Here is a 15854-nt window from a genome sequence, read left to right as displayed (position 1 = left end):
TCTCTTGGCCTCCCTTTCCCGGTTGATTAAGAAAAGGCTGATGAGGAGGCTGTTTGATTGAGTCGGTGAAGCTCTGACTTTTGGGGAGGAACCAATGCTCACAATTTGTTTATTGTTGCATCTTTTGGTATCTTTGGATAAAGTTGGCTGTGTGCGAAGTGGAAACTGGGAAATGACGATTTGATCCCCACAGGCAGCTGTGTTCTCTAAAATCAAGCCATCAGTTTTTGCAATGCTGCTTGGCCACAAATACAGAGAAAAATGACCAATTAATGGATCCATAAATTATAATACCATCTTGCCATTAAATTTGTTTTGTAAAAAGGAGACAATTGGAAATTGGGCCTTTCAGCTTTTGTTTGCATCTTGTTCATGTACTTGTTTCTGTGTCCATGAATGTTATGTGAGATGTTTTCTGTACCTCCCAATGGTATTGCTAAAATTAATTTGTAAAAGAGCTCTATTTAGTTGGTTTAAAGATAAGTGCTTGTAAGAATTGGGCATTAAGCAAGGAGAGCACACACAGGTGGGGGAGAGGAGCAGAGGGTGAAGGAGAGAAAGAGGGAGGGAGAGAGAGAGAGAGAGAGAGAGAGAGATTCCAATCTGAATGTAAAAAGGAAAGCCTGTATGTTTGTGAGAAGGGAATCTTTGTTAAGAAATGTTGTGTGCGGTTAGGACTACGGTTGTGGAGATTAATGTGTAAAAAAGTTTATTAGGGAGTGACCAACGCCTGGAGAAGGGAGAGTAAGAGAGCAAGATTAGGCAGAAGTTGAATGATCATACAATATCAACTCAAGACTCCATTGATTCTCTGAGGAGTTCCAAAAGTTGGATTACCCTTCAGAATCACTCTAAATTAGGGGAAAAGGGCTGGACTTTTAGAAGTCATTGTTTGCGACAACCTGGGAAGAGGGTATGCCTTGGCAAGGCAGCTGTCTTCAGTTAAGGTGACCCCTCATGGCATGTGAGAGTTGAGGACTGTTGGCCACGATCTCTACAGCGGAGAGTCCTTTATTCCTGATGGGGATTCTGGTCAGCACATCACAGCACCCACCACAAAAACTCAGATCCATGCAGCACCCTGGATGTCCTTGTCTCAAAATGTATGTATCAACGTGGGAGATGCTAGGGAGGAAAAAGGAAGGACTGATTTACTTATTCTTAAAAATTCACCTTGTTGAAATAAAGGAGTCTTAATATGGAAGTACACCAGTATAAGATTGGAATTTGGTTTTTCTTTGTTAAAATGTCAGTTTTTTTAGGTCTATGTTGTAAACAAAGATCTTTGTAAACAAAGATTATTCTATATCTTTAACCGGCCTGGAAAAAAATTTGTTTTGTTTTTAAAGTTGAATTTTTTCAACATTAAGCTAAATTTTAACAACTATGTAATCCTCTGAATTTTCCTTTCTTATTGCCACCTTATGGCATAAGATTTCCAATCTTATTGCCACCTGGGCTAAATAGATAATTATTATAATTATTAAGTTTTAAAATGACCTATAATCTTATTTAGACACATGCTTTAAAACCTTCTGATATTTCAAACTTCCCAAAATTCAACTTCTGAATGAGGTCTTTTTAACAAGTCAGGCTTATTTGATAGGTCACATCATAGGGGAAGCATTGTCAAATAAGTGATGATAAACTTCCTTAGGTCCTATTATATGTTTGAGTGCTGGAACTGTTTGAGAGATTATATAAAATTTCTAACCTTTTGATACGACATTATAGAAGGACATATCAAAAGTTCCAGAATCAGATTAAAAAAAAATAACACTACTCAACCCCTATTCTTGCTGTGCTTATTCAGGGGCAAGAGGGGGGGATAGCCATTTATGTACTCTATAGCGGGAACAGTAAACTACAGCTCTCGGGCTAAATGCAACCCAACATCAGTTTTTAAAATGAAGTTTATTGGAACAGAGCTACACCTATTCATTTACGTCCATGGTCCTCAAGTACTTCACAAGTGCAATCTTGACCCCCAGGGCACCTCTAGCAATATTGGGAGATATTTTTGGTTGTTACAATGGGTGGGGGGACTATTGGCATCTAGTTACCGGCATTTTGTGGCCAGAGATACTGCTAAACCCACTACCGTGCATAGGACAGCTTCCCAAAACAAAGTATCTGGCCCCAAATATCAAAAGAGCCAAGGTTGAGATATTCTGATTTATGTATTTCTTTAGATGTTTTTACACTAAAATGGTAGAGTTGAGTGGCTCTGGCAGAGCTCATATGGCCCACAATGTCTAACATATTTAATATCTGGCTCTTTATGAAAGCTTGCCAATTCTCTACAAGAAACCATAAAATATACTTAAGTATCCCTTGTAATAGTAGGTTATCTATCAATTCTGGAAAGCTTCCTTTAATATTATTTCTTGTAGAAATGAGCCAGGCAGTTATTTTTATCTATGCCTCTTCTAGCCATATAAAGGGCTATAGTAAAAAGTTATACTGTATTTTAGTCTGATTATTTAAGAGATATTTAAAACAGCGATTCTCAAAAGCCAATCCAAGTATCAGTAACTTGCCACGATGAACCTTCCATTGGCCCATAATGAAATGAGAAAAATAAGGACAAATTTGGGGGATTTTCATAAGGCTAACTTAATTCAATGTTAAGGGCTATTCCTACTGATTATCCCTCCTACATTTTAAAATATTAAAATGCCCTTTCTTTTCTGAAACGATGTTGATGACAGGTAGTTTCTTTAATATGGCAAAACTGATAGTGGTAACACCGCATCAAGTCATTAAAAAAAATCATTGCTTCTTGAAACCAAAAAGTCAAAAAGCCTCTGATTTAGAGGCTTTTGCTCCATTAGGAGGAGTCTTTGATGTTGCACATATGTCACATATCACTGCTGAAGGTATTTCTTAAATGTGTTTTGCAATGTCTAATAAGTGATGAACTACAGCTGAAGGCTTTTCCACATTCATTACAATCATAAGGTTTTTCTCCAGTATGAATTCTCTGATGTTTAGCAAAGGATGAATCATGCCTAAAGGCTTTCCCACAATGACTGCATTCATAAGGCTTCACTCCCGTGTGGACTCTCTGATGAATAGAAAGATGAATTCTCTGGCTAAAGGCTTTCCCACATTCCTTACATTTATATGGTCTTTCCCCAGTATGAGTTCTCTGGTGTTGAGTTAGGTATGTGCTATGGCTGAAGGTTTTATTGCATACATTACAAATGTAGGGTTTCACACCAGTATGAATAATCTCATGTTGCCTAAGATGTCTAATCTGGAAAAATGCTTTTCCACAGTCTTTGCATGTAAAAGGTTTCTCTCTAACATGAGTTCTCAGATGCTGGATCAGCCCAATGCTCTGGCTGAATGCTTTCTCACATACCCCACATTCGTAGGGCTTCTCCCCAGTATGAATTCTAACATGTTGAGTAAGAGATGATGGATGTCTGAAGGTTTTTCCACATTCCTTACATTCATAGGGTTTCTCACCAGTATGGATTCTCTGATGTGGAATAAGGGATGAACTTTGGCTAAAAGCTTTTCCACATTCTTTGCATCGGAAAGGTTTCTCTCCAGTATGAATTCTCATGTGTTCTGTAAGGTGAATGAGCTGTTTGAAGATTTTTTCGCAAATATTACATTCAAAGGTTTTCAATCTGGTATAACTCCTTGAATGATTAATCAAATCTAAATTGTATCTACTTCGCTTTCTAGATACATCATATTTATGGTCTTTTTTTCTCGGAGAAATTTCTGGTCCTGGAATAACTTTTGAGCTCACATTAATACTTTTCTCAAACCTACTAGATTCTCGGCCTCTTTCCTGAGTGAGTACTTTGTGCATCAAGGGGATTTGCCCCTCACCCATTCCTTGGTTTTCCTGGTGGCTTTCTAACTGATCACATTTGGAGACTCTTCCCAATGTGGAATATAAGGTGCTTCCTCTTGTGGACTGTTCCTTCATTAGGCCATGGTGTACTTCTTCCCAAGAAGTATCATTCTTTACGGCTGACTCCTTGGTTTCTGCTTTACTCTCCAAGTCTGAAAGAAATCCCAAAATACAAATGACACATATTCAGTGTACTTTAAAAAATAAATGGCCAAAGTGAGAATAGGAAGGGGAAAAATGAACATGTACTAGGCATAGAAACCTTGGACTATCTTCAAATGTAATTCTGCCTCCTAGAGAGGTAATATAAAAGGAAATGAAGAAATCAAAGGAAAGAAGCTGTTAGGGTATGTGAGGGGACTTTAAGGAACTGGGAGGAGTTCATCCATGTGAATTCCAGGAGGAAGTGCACGAAGAAGAGAGCATTGTTGTAAGGGCAAATATCAAGAGATAAGATTAAGGAACACAGTATTCTAGCACCATATCATCTCAAGCCTGTATTTCTATGACAAAATTGTCCCTATTAAAAAAAGGTTTTTCAAGTATTAATCCATACTTTCTACATATTAAAACGTTAAATAATATAGGAACTCATTCACTAAAGAGGGATAGCCTCTCTTAATTTCATCCCCATTCCCTCTACTCTCTTAGGATTTTGGAAAGCATCCATTCAGACATTCCCAACAATATGTATATGTGAATGTGTATATTTATGTATACATGGTCATAAATATACATTTGCACAAAAAAGGGATCATAGTATACATATAGCTCTGCATCTGTTTTTTTTTCTGCATCTGTTTTTTTTAAATATTTTTAAAGTTTATTTATTTTAAGAGAGAGAGAGCTGAGGAGGGGCAGAGAAAAAGAGAGAAGAGAATCGCAAGCAGGCTCTGTGCTGTCAGTGCAGAGCCCGACATGTGTCCCAAAACCATGAACCATCAGATAATGACCTGAGCCAAAACCAAGAGTCAGACGCTTAACCAACTGAGCCACCTAGGTGCATCTGTTTTGTATTTTAACTCAACTTTATCTTGTGGGCTCCCTCCCATGTCTGTACATTTAGATTCATCTCATTATTTTTTTTAAAAAAAGTTTATTTATGTTGAGAGAAAGAGTGAGTGTGAGCAGGGGGAGGGGTAGAGAGAGAGGGAGAGAGAGAATCCCAAGCAGGCTCCGTGCTGTCAGCGCACAGCCTGACATGGGGCTCAATGTCATGAACCATGAGATCATGACCTGAGCCGAAATCAAGAGTCAGACACTTAACCAACTGAGCCACCCACGAACCCCTATCTTATTCTTTTTAACAAGTGCAATACATACCACTGCATTGATATTGATATTCCATTGATGGACATATCATAACTTGACTCTTCTCTACTGAAAAATATTTAGGTTTTCTCCAGTTTCTCATGTTATCATCATGCATACATTTGCGTACACTCCTGTCAATATTTCATAGGCTTTACTAAAGAGGAATTATTGGGGTCTGGGTATGTGTGCTCTCGGTAAACATGGGTGCCCTTCCCTACAAGTTCACTGGATTTTTATCAATCTTCATAATTTTTGCCTGTATCTGTACATAAGAGGTGAAAAATGGGCTTCTTATTTGTAACACATTATTAGCAATACTGTAAAATCTTAAAAGACGGAGACTATATGGACTATACATGGTATACATGGGACAGTTTTGCGTGAAGGAAATTCTCTTTCTATTCCCTTCCATCCATTTGGACCCTGCCATCCTAAAGCACCAATATTTCCTGTCTACAACAAACTCTTATTCCCCAGGATTTCTAATCTCACCTTAGTAACAGCACATACAAAGTGCTCAGGAATAGCTGGGTAAATTTTGGAGTGGACTTAGAAAGCCAGCAGAGATGTGGACATCACTTATTACAGGGGATAAGGAGTTACTTAACTTTTCTTTTCAGGGTAAGGACAAAATAAATGTCCTATTGCAAGAGGTCAACTCTGATAGTAACATTCAAAATGATTCAGAAAAATAATAAAATATCAACAAATACAACTAAAAATCAGAGTAACAGGCATGAGATGATGGGAACTTGGCTTAGCACTGCATCAGCACATATGAAGAGAAGTGGATCTAGCAGGTACTATCAGAGAAGAAGCCATGAGGAATGAGGGGAGAACTGAGAGTAGAAAAACATAATGCATTCTTGCTGATATCATGATTTCTGGTCTTTGAGAATGAAAGAATAGGAGGAGTCAGGATGAGAAATTTGGGAGAGAAAATGGTTTCTGTTTTTGGATGTATTGGGCTTGAAGTGACGACAGTGCATCTAGATAGAGATGTCCTAAATACCAGGGATATGTGGGAATAGATGAAAATATGGAGAATACAGGTCTCAAGGGACAACTGAAACCATCACAACGCATTTGTGGACATTTGTGCAGCTACAGAATAGCAGCGTACGAGACAGAGACCCCTCAGGGATTGCAGCAGGAATTGCCGGATATGCACCAAATCTGTTCTTCCCATTTTTGGACACACACCTACATCTTCCTTGATTTGGATTTGAGCGAAGTGACAAAGGTTTCTCCCGTAAGTGAATTGGAGTGAAAGTCATGTGAACCACTCCGGGCTGCCCCGTAAAAACCTCCTAGATGTGGGATGCCTGAGTGTTTCAGTTGGTTAAGCCTCTGACTTCCGCTCAGGTCATGATCTCACAGCTCGTGTGTTCGAGCCCCAGGTCAGGCTCTGTGCTGACAGCTTAGAGCCTGGAACCTGCTTGGGATTCTGTCTCCCTCTCGCTCTGCTCGTGCCCCATTCACGCTCTGTCTCTCTCTCCTTCAAAAATAAATAAACATTAAATTTTTTTTAAAGAAAACCATCCCAGATGAGCTCCTTGTGTGCCCTTGCTCTGCTGCTGGCTATACTTAGATGATGAGGAGGCCCTAGCGAATGACAGAGCCACCACGTAGAAGAAATCTCAATCCCAGATGCATGAGGTGGAAAAGAACTGTCCATTGAACTAAACAGTTCCCCCAGACCAGCGTACAAGCAAGATTTCTGGCTATTCTGTTTGAGCCACATTTTAGAGTCTATTTGCTATAGTAGTGTAGCCTGTCCTAACAGAAGTGGAAACGATGTATCTGCATTAGAAAGGATACTGATGAGGACAGCTGGGTGGCTCAGTTGGTTAAGCATCCGACTTCGGCTCAGGTCATGATCTCATGGTTCGTGGGTTCAAGCTCCACATCAGGCTCTGTGCTGACAGCTCGGAGCCTAGATCCTGCTTCGGATTCTGTGTCTCCCTCTCTCTCTGCCCCTCCCTGCTTGTACTCTGTCTCTCTTTCTCTCTCTCAAAAATAAACATCAAAAAAAGGATATTGATGAGAAGCATTGAAAAAGCAGTAGGAGATAAAAACTGTGGAGGAAAGGCAGCAGGGTCTAGAAACCTAATGCTGACATGTAGAATCATGCCATAAGAACACAAAATGTGGAGTCAGAAGAATTGGAATTCAAATACTGACTCCACCAACCAGTAGCTAAGTGATGCTGGACAAATTTCTTAACCTATGAGCCTTCCTTTCCTCCTCTGTAAGATGGGGTTAACGTACGCACAGGACTCACAGAGGCCAGCCTGATGAAAAGCTGTCATTATTATTGTTCTTAGATGAAGAAGGTTGTTAAAAGCTATCTGATTTGGTCAGAAGGAATTCTGTGGTGATTTTTCACAGAGGCATAAGTTCTCTGAAATAAAAATCTAAATTACACAAGTTAAAAAGAGAATCAGAATTGAAGCTATGATCACAGAATAAGATTTAGGAAAAAATTTTAACCAGAATCATGAAAGAGTAAAATCCATAATAAAATTACATAGGAATCCGGTGAAGAGTGCTGTACTTAATGAGGGGAGATCCACGAATACCTGAATGTACAGGAGAAAGAAGCTATCATCAGGGCAAGGTTTGAAATGCTGGAGAAAACAAGAAAATCATGCAACTGGGTCAGGAGAATTAGTTAAGGCAACTAACTCTGATAAGAAAGGCATCTCTTTTCCTCTGACTCCAGAGAAACTAACAAGAAAAGGCAAGTTCAGGAAAGGGGTAACAGGGTGGTAATCAGGTTTCAGGTCAGGTCCCATCCAGATGGCATAGCCTTCCCCACAATCTGGAGAAGGCTTCAAATGGAGCTTTCTAGCAAACATGACAAAAGACCCCAACTGCCTTGCTCTTACCTGAACGTGGACCTCCTGAAACCTCTCTCTCGATCAGCCATGGCTCTTCTCCTTTCTCCAACTGGGAAATCACACCAGGTTTGGAGAGCTGATATCCTGCTCATGAAGAAGAAAACACTGCATGTGCTGAGGTCATCCCGAGAATTTAAAGATAGTTTTTTGGTATTCAGGCCTGGTGAGGGGTAGAGTAGAAAGACCAGGGCAGAAAAGACCACAGCAATCCTGACTTGCTATTGAGAAGGAACTAGAAAACTCCAACACAACCCAGAGCCCAAGCTAACACTTTGGTTAGAAATAAAAGATTTTGTTCCAACAGGCAGGTTCTAGTTATAAGGGGAACTCATCCTTACCCACTGAGACCAGGTTCCCATAGTTCTCCAGCATCACCTCCCGGTATAGACTCCGGTGAGCAGGGGCCAGTTGTCCCCACTCCTCCTGGGTGAAGTCCACAGATATGTCCTTGAAGGTCAACAGTTCCTAGAACATCAAGTATGTTCCTTTTCAGCCAGAGTTTGGGAGGTTGTTCTAACACCGTCTACATGCTAAGAGATTCTATCCGAATTTTCCTGGATACTCTTGAAAACTGGTTGGCTGATTCTCTGCTACACGTTACAACACAATGCACAAAGCGTGTAAGCTGTCTTTTATAACTTACAATTTGGCTAAAGGAGAAATACTCATGAAATATTAAAGAAGGTCTCAGAACAGTGTGTAATAATTTAGATTAAGGACAATAAAGATCAGGAATATTTGAGGAAGGTGAGAGTTCAAAAGAGGCCAAGGCCACAAGAGAAGCCAGGGACCTTTGTTGGGCTGAAAGAATTTGTTAAAACGAGAACATTTCAGCATGGGTAATATACCCTTAACTGAGTACTTCGGTTAGTAAGAAAAGTATGTGAGAACAGGTTTCTGTAGAGGGCATGAATTCTGCCTACTAAAGGAAGATCCCTTGACCAAAGCAGACACTGTGTCGTGAAGTACAAGAGCCTGTCATGTATGATCTACAAAATTAAATAAGCCATTTTGTAATTATTTTAAAAAATATTACCAAATGCAAAGAGCACCCAGAAGCTAGAAGGCTGAGATAAAAACTCATTCCTTATGTATGGAGACAATTCTAATGCTTTTTTTTTTTTAATTTTTTAACGTTTATTCATTTTTGAGAGACAGAGACAGAGCATGAGCGGGGGAGGGGCAGAGAGGGAGACACAGAATCCGAAGCAGGCTCCAGGCTCCGAGTTGTCAGCACAGAGCCAGACGCGGGGCTCGAACCCGTGAACGGGGAGATCATGACCTGAGCCGAAGTCGGATGCTTAACCGACTGAGACACCCAGGCGTCCCTCTAATGCTTTTTATATATTGTAAATAATTCTGGAAGGCATATGAGGCCTATTGGGCTGACAACAGCATCCACATGAGAAAACTGAATTTGAGGAATGTTAAGGATAGGGGATTAAACCCTGTGCCATGCTATCTTGGAAGCTAAGAGCATGCCACTACAAAACTCTTCTGGTTTCTAGGAAGATCTCCTTCTATATTGATTTTCTCTGATTACTGTAGAATTTTCTTGAGTTTCCCTATGCTTCTGGGGTTTGGTAGCACACAGCTTTGCCCATTGCCAGTGCCGCTGGTTTTCTGATTAGCTCGTTTACGATACACAGACACTATTAAACTGCTCTTGGAAGTTTTCGTTCCTTTTCCAGTCAGCTTATTTAGTTTGTGCCCTTTGTGACCTGCCAGCAACTTCTCTTTTCCCTTTTCATCTACAATTCTGCTCTAAAACATGACCAGAAATCATCTTTTAAAGCTCATTAGTGAAGTGTATACATCTCCAAGAATACCAGAACTGCATTCTATTAATTTTTAAATGTTGCTTAAAATGTTTTACAATGTTTGTCTTTCCCCCAGATGACATCTGTGAGGTTTCAGGGCAAGAACTATATTACATACTTTCACACACACACAAACACACGCCAGCACAAGTTTTAAATGTGTTGGATAAATGGCCAGAGGTTTGCTTGAAATAAGAAGGTTCCCGAGGAAGGTTGCTACCGGTGGGACAATCACCTGTGAAATCAATCAATGTGGCCTGATTTAGAACAGGCTAAGAAAACCCAATCCAGCAGGCTGAGTCAAAGAAAATCAAAGTCCAGGGCTCAAACAATTTTAAGAAAGTGACAGGAAACTCCAACCCACCTGGGATTCTAATGTCAGTGGCCTAGAGGTCACTTCATCTTCGAAACTTTCTCCCTGGGTCTCATCAGCATCCTTAGAGAGCAAAACTGAGGAAGGAAAAGAGGCATGAGGTTTGCATCTCCCAGACCTAGAAAAATGGCTTGCAGACCAGACCTCCTGAACATGGCTCCTCTCTCAAAACATTCGCAGAGAGGGACATTAGAGCAATTCAGAGCAGACCGGAGACTCCTTAATGAAAAGGATCTAAGGTGCACTGCTTTGGGCATTAATACTTCCCAATGGGCAACGCTGGTCCGTTAGCACAGATCTACCGGCCACTCCTCTGTTCAAAAATCCTCAAAGCTTCCCCACTGACAAGAAAGAAAAATCCGAACACTTTAGCGTGGATTTCAAGATCCTCCACAACCAGTCCGTCACTGCTTCTGTCCTTCTTTATCCATGATCTCCTTCTAAACATCCTCCTTCAACCACTGGACACACCCACCCACATAATCCCAGTCACCATTCTTTGAACATACCTGCATAGTACCCACCTCAGTATTTTCCCAAGTCCTACTCAGTGAAAACCTGAGATATCCTTCTGGATCAGTTCAAGTGAAGTTTTCTCAAACACTCTTAATGAGAAGAAAGCTTCCTCTTCTCTGTATTCTTCCAAAGCTTGTTTGTATCTCTATTCTGTTATCTATCTCAGACTGCCTATCATACTTATTTGCATAATTATCTCCCTCAATTGAATATTAGTATGAGTATATGGGTAGAAAGTTTTTTTATTTCCTTCTGGCTCATTTTTTCCCCATCTCCTAAAGTGTTAAGCGTAACACCCTGCCAGGTTCCTAGGATTCCAACCTGAATTTGAAGTATTAAAACCTGGCTGAATTTGAGGTATTAAAAATATGAACTAGGAACTGAGGTACATGAATTGTCGTCCTTGTATTTTTCCCCAACTTTTCATCATGAATATTGAACATGCATATATCCACCACCTGTATTCAGTGATTGTTAACATTTGCCATATTTGGTTCATCTATATTTTTTTCTGAACCACTTCAAAGTTGCAGACATCATGGTACTTTGTCCCTAAATACCTCAAATAAGGATCTTCTCCTGCATAACCACAATACCATTTATCACACCTAAGCAAGTTAACAATAATTCTGTATTCATGGGAACCTGGGTGGCTCACAGTTGGTTAAATGTCAGACTCTTGATTTTGGCTTGGGTCATGATATCCCAGTTCGTGAGTCTGAGCCCTACATCACGCTCTGTGCTGACAGTGCACAGCCTGCTTGAGATTCTCTCTCTCTCTTTCTCTGTCTGCCCCTCCCCTGCACATGCACGCAATCTCTCAAAAATAAATAAACACTTGAAAACAATAATTCCATATCCAGATTTCCTCAGATCTTCTCAAACTGTCTTTTATTCTGGATTTCTTCTCAACCCAGGAACCAACCAAGGTTCACACATTCCAAGCGGTTATCTTTAGTCTCTCTAGAATAGTACTCCCCTGCCTTTTTAAATTTTTATTTATTTTTGAGAGAGGGAAAGAACATGAGCAGGAGAGGGGCAGAGAGAAGGAGACACAGAATCTGAAGCAGGCTCCAGGCTTCGAGTTGTCAGCACAAGCCGGACGTGGGGCTCAAACCCGTGAACCGTGAAATCACTACCTGAGCCGAAGTCAGATGATCGACCAACTGAACCACCCAGGCGCCACACTTCCCCTTTTTTTCATGGCACTGGCTTCTTATGAGACCAACACAGTCTGACTGTGCTAGGGTTTACCTTATTTCTCTATTCCCTGTATTTTCTTTTTTTTTTTAAATTTTTTTTTAACGTTTATTTATTTTTCAGACAGAGAGAGACACAGCATGAATGGGGGAGGGGCAGAGAGAGAGGGAGACACAGAATCGGAAGCAGGCTCCAGGCTCCGGGCCATCAGCCCAGAGCCCGACGCGGGGCTCGAACTCGCGGACCGCGAGATCGTGACCTGAGCTGAAGTCGGACGCTCAACCGACTGAGCCACCCAGGCGCCCCTGTATTTTCTTTAAACCAGAAGTTCAGCCTTTAAGCTCAATTTAGGATCAGATGAAACATTTTGGCAGGAATTCCTCATGGGTGATACCATGTGCTTTATAATACACTACCCAGAAGGTACAAAATGTGAGGTTATCCCATCATGGTCACACTTGATTAAGACAGTGACCACCACGTATCGCCATCGGAAAAATGTGCTCTTTCCTTGGCTTTTAGCAATTTGTGGGGGCAATACTTTGGCTCCCTGTGAATACCCTGTTCCCCATCAACTTTTCAATTACTTCATTTATAGTAATATAGTCTATCGTTCCTTCCACTTCTTTATCGGCAGGTATTTTCTGTAAAAAGCTTTCCCTCAACAAACGGAAATGATCTTTTTAAAAAGCAAGATGAATGTATTCTTCACTCCCACAATCATTTATTTTCAAGGTAAGGAATCAGTGTAGGAATCACCACCAGTGTTGGCAAATAAGTTTTTCCCCTTTCTCTATTTTAAGTGCCATCATGAACTTACGGAATTTTATTTATTCAAAGTGTTACAATCAATCTGGATATTTAAACAGTCCTAAGTTTGTCCAAACTTGCCATCCTGCTGACACGCATCTTTGCACTTGTCCTTGCTTTCTAGAGCGAGACACTCCAGGCTCACCTGGTACTTTCCCTGCTGCCTTTTACTTCTGGCCTAGCCACCAAGTGCCTAGACTGGTCTCTCAGTTGATTCAAATTTCCTCACTGTAAAATACAGAAAATCAGGCAAGTCTTCCCTGCCCCACACGCCCATGGGGGAAATGAAAAGAGGTAACATACACAGTCATGACACTTAGATCCTGGTTTCAGGTTGAATTGACCATTACTGAAAACGCAGGCCGGGAGCCATAATCAAGAACCCCAGAAATCTTTTCCCCAATTGCCTACCCAAGGGATGCTTTAGCTCAGGTGTCTACCTTCCTTCTCAAACTAGGTGCTGCTGCTTTTCCTCCTTCCCGCCAGTCTATTCTCACCTTCTCCTTCAAACATCTTAGTCACGTCCTCCCACAGGGATGCCCCCTCGGTGGCCTTCTTTGGATGGCGCAACTTCACCCAGGTGCTGGCCTCCATGGGCAGGGTGATCAGGAGCTGCTGTAGCATGATGACTTCAGCACTCCTTTCTAGGGCTCTCTGCCTCAGCGCACGAGGCAGAAGGTCCTATCTGGACCTGTCCACTTTTGATAAAGACACTGCTGGAAACTCGGGCTTCACAGTTGTGCTGGAGTCCTCTACTCTCAGGAACCAGGGGGAACATACAGTACCAAAATCCAGAATCTGGACCTTTTCATGTCCAAGTTCCCAAGGAACATCCCATCTTGAGCTCCAACTGTCTCCTCAAAAGGCAGCTGTTTGGCTCCAGGTGTTTTCTATGCAACCACCACTGCGGTCCCCTGATGATGCTGGATAGAAAACATTAGAGTCAAAAAAGAAAAAAGAAAGAAAGAAAGAAAAGAAAAAAGAAAACATTAGAGTCAGCAAAAGGATCTACAGTGCTCAGTCGCACGGTCAGAATTCTAGAACTTGACACCAATCATCAAAAAATTTTTACAAAAGGTACATGGAGACGGTGGGTATACACAGCCCACGCGGTCCAAGCCTCTGTGCTGGTGTCACGAAGCACAAACAGACGAATAAAACCCAATTTACTATGGTTAAATTAGCCTTGAGATTTGGAATCACAAAGGAGCTGGGTTTGAATCCCACCGGCTCCTTCTCTTGGCTGTGGCAAATCACGGATGCCCTCCAGCCCCGTCCCTTCCTCCCAGAACCGAGAGGCTAAACCTTTCTCCAGGCCCGGACCTCGCTGCCTTTGTCCGAGCGCGACCCCGGGCTCCTGGGCACATCACGCGCCACGGGGAACCTCGGGCGGTTTCTCGCCGGCGCCTCCCGAGGTCCCCGCCCCAGACCCCGCACCGCGCCCGCTCACCCCGCTCTCTGGCTCGCCCGGCTCGCCCCTGCCCTCTCGCCCGGCCGGCGGCTCCCCGCGTAGCGCCGAGATGCCTCCGCGTAGCGCAGCCCTGGCCGGTGCGCCTGCGCGGCAGCGGCCTCCGCGCGTGGTTCCCAGCGTCCTCCGGGGCAGCCTCCCGCTCGCGGCGCCTCCCGAGATGCTCGCCCGGCGGCCCCGTCACTGTGGGCTCCCTGCAGCCCGGGGTCCCAACCGCGGGGACAGCAGCCCCGCTTCTGCGGCGGGAGCCGGAGCTGGTGCTCTTGTGCCCAATCACCACCCCAAACTACCGCATCAGCCCTCTCCCCTCTGCCGGGAAGAGGCACGCGAATGTTTCCATTGGGAGGTTTGGAAACCCTTGGCAAAAGGGAAGCATCTGTGTCACTTTTTTGTCCCAACAACCTTGGTATAAACGAATCCATACCGCTTTCCCTTCACATGTACATGGAAAAGGCTGAAAGTGGAATGGAATCTTGTTTTATTAAAAGAATACCACGATCCATAAATCCAATACATTTTTACGGTGGTTGCTTTCCTTGCATTTCTGAAATGCCAGAAAATAACTACACAAAAGCAAAATAATTACTTCTTAGAATCCCATCAAGCAGAGAGAACCATTGTTAACATTTGGTGCAGACTTACCTACACACACCCCCAGACACATCCCATCTGGTTTTTTTTTTTAATGCATTTTTATGCATTTTATGCAAAAAATGATTAACTGTCATGCTCTTTTATTCGTGGGTTTGCTCTCAAAAACATAGGAGTACACTTCTATATCAATAGCTTACAAAAACAATTTAGAAAATAAAATGAAACTATGTACTTGCTGTTGTGGACTGAATAGTTGTGTCTCCCCACAACTCTCGGCAATTTCCTATGAAGCCCTAACCCCCTCCTGTAGAGCTTTATGTGGAGTAAGGAAGTAATTATGATTAAATGAAGCCATAAGGGTGGGGCCCCAGTCCCATAGGATTAGTGTCCTTATAAGAAGAGACACCGGAGGGCTCACTCACTCTCTCAAGTTCAGGCCCTGAAGAAAGGTCATGTGCGGATTTAGCAAGAAGGTGTCATCTACCTGCCAGAAAGAGTTCTCACCGTAAACTGACCCTGCCAGACCTTGATCTGGAACATGTAGCCTCACATAGGCTAGAAGAAAATAAATGAGAAATAAGTGAGAAAATAAATTTCTGTTGGTTTAGCCACGCAGTCTATGATGTTTAGTTATAGTAGCCCCCGTAGATTAGTGTACTTGACATACAGTATTTACAGAGTATGAGTCTTTGTTCTCAGTGCATTGCATATTTTAACTGATTTAGGCCGCATACCAACCCCTTGTGGCAGTTCCCAGTTTGCAGATAAAAAAGCACATTTGGAGAAGTTAATCAATTTGCCTTGTGTGAACCCAGGCAGTCTATGCTCTCATTTGCTACCCCCCCACACAAAAAAAACCCCACAGTAAAATAGAGTAAAATGTTAACGGTAGAGTCTACGTGGTGATGCATGGATGTACACTGTAAAATTATTCGACTTTTCTGTATGTTTGAATATTTTCATAATAAAATGGGAAAATATA

The 15854-nt window shown here is 42.1% G+C and overlaps 1 protein-coding gene across 1 annotated transcript; it reads right to left on the bottom strand.

Moving 5' to 3' along the window:
• Positions 1-1905: 1905 nt before the first annotated feature.
• On the bottom strand, positions 1906-14384 carry ZFP69B (ZFP69 zinc finger protein B). Its single transcript, XM_043574555.1, has 6 exons — positions 14261-14384; positions 13308-13733; positions 10276-10361; positions 8430-8556; positions 8080-8175; positions 1906-4026 (listed from the first exon to the last, which is right to left on the bottom strand). The coding sequence occupies exons 2-6, from the start codon at positions 13432-13434 to the stop codon at positions 2861-2863; spliced, it is 1602 nt and encodes a 533-aa protein (XP_043430490.1). The 5' UTR covers positions 13435-13733; positions 14261-14384; the 3' UTR covers positions 1906-2860.
• Positions 14385-15854: the final 1470 nt, after the last annotated feature.

Source organism: Prionailurus bengalensis, chromosome C1 (genome assembly GCF_016509475.1).
Source record: "Prionailurus bengalensis isolate Pbe53 chromosome C1, Fcat_Pben_1.1_paternal_pri, whole genome shotgun sequence".
Classification (NCBI taxonomy): Eukaryota; Metazoa; Chordata; class Mammalia; order Carnivora; family Felidae; genus Prionailurus; species Prionailurus bengalensis.
The sequence above is the reverse complement of the archived record's forward strand: the minus strand, read 5'-3'. Positions and strand labels throughout refer to the sequence as shown.

Coding starts and splice junctions, on each gene's coding strand:
- ZFP69B (XM_043574555.1), bottom strand. CDS start 13,434: ATGCTACAGCAGCTCCTGATCACCCTGCCCATGGAGGCCAGCACCTGG. Junction 8,176..8,429: donor TGGGAACCTGGTCTCAGTGG/GTAAGGATGAGT, acceptor CTTCATGAGCAG/GATATCAGCTCTCCAAACCT. Junction 4,027..8,079: donor TTCAGGAGGTCCACGTTCAG/GTAAGAGCAAGG, acceptor GATTTCTTTCAG/ACTTGGAGAGTAAAGCAGAA.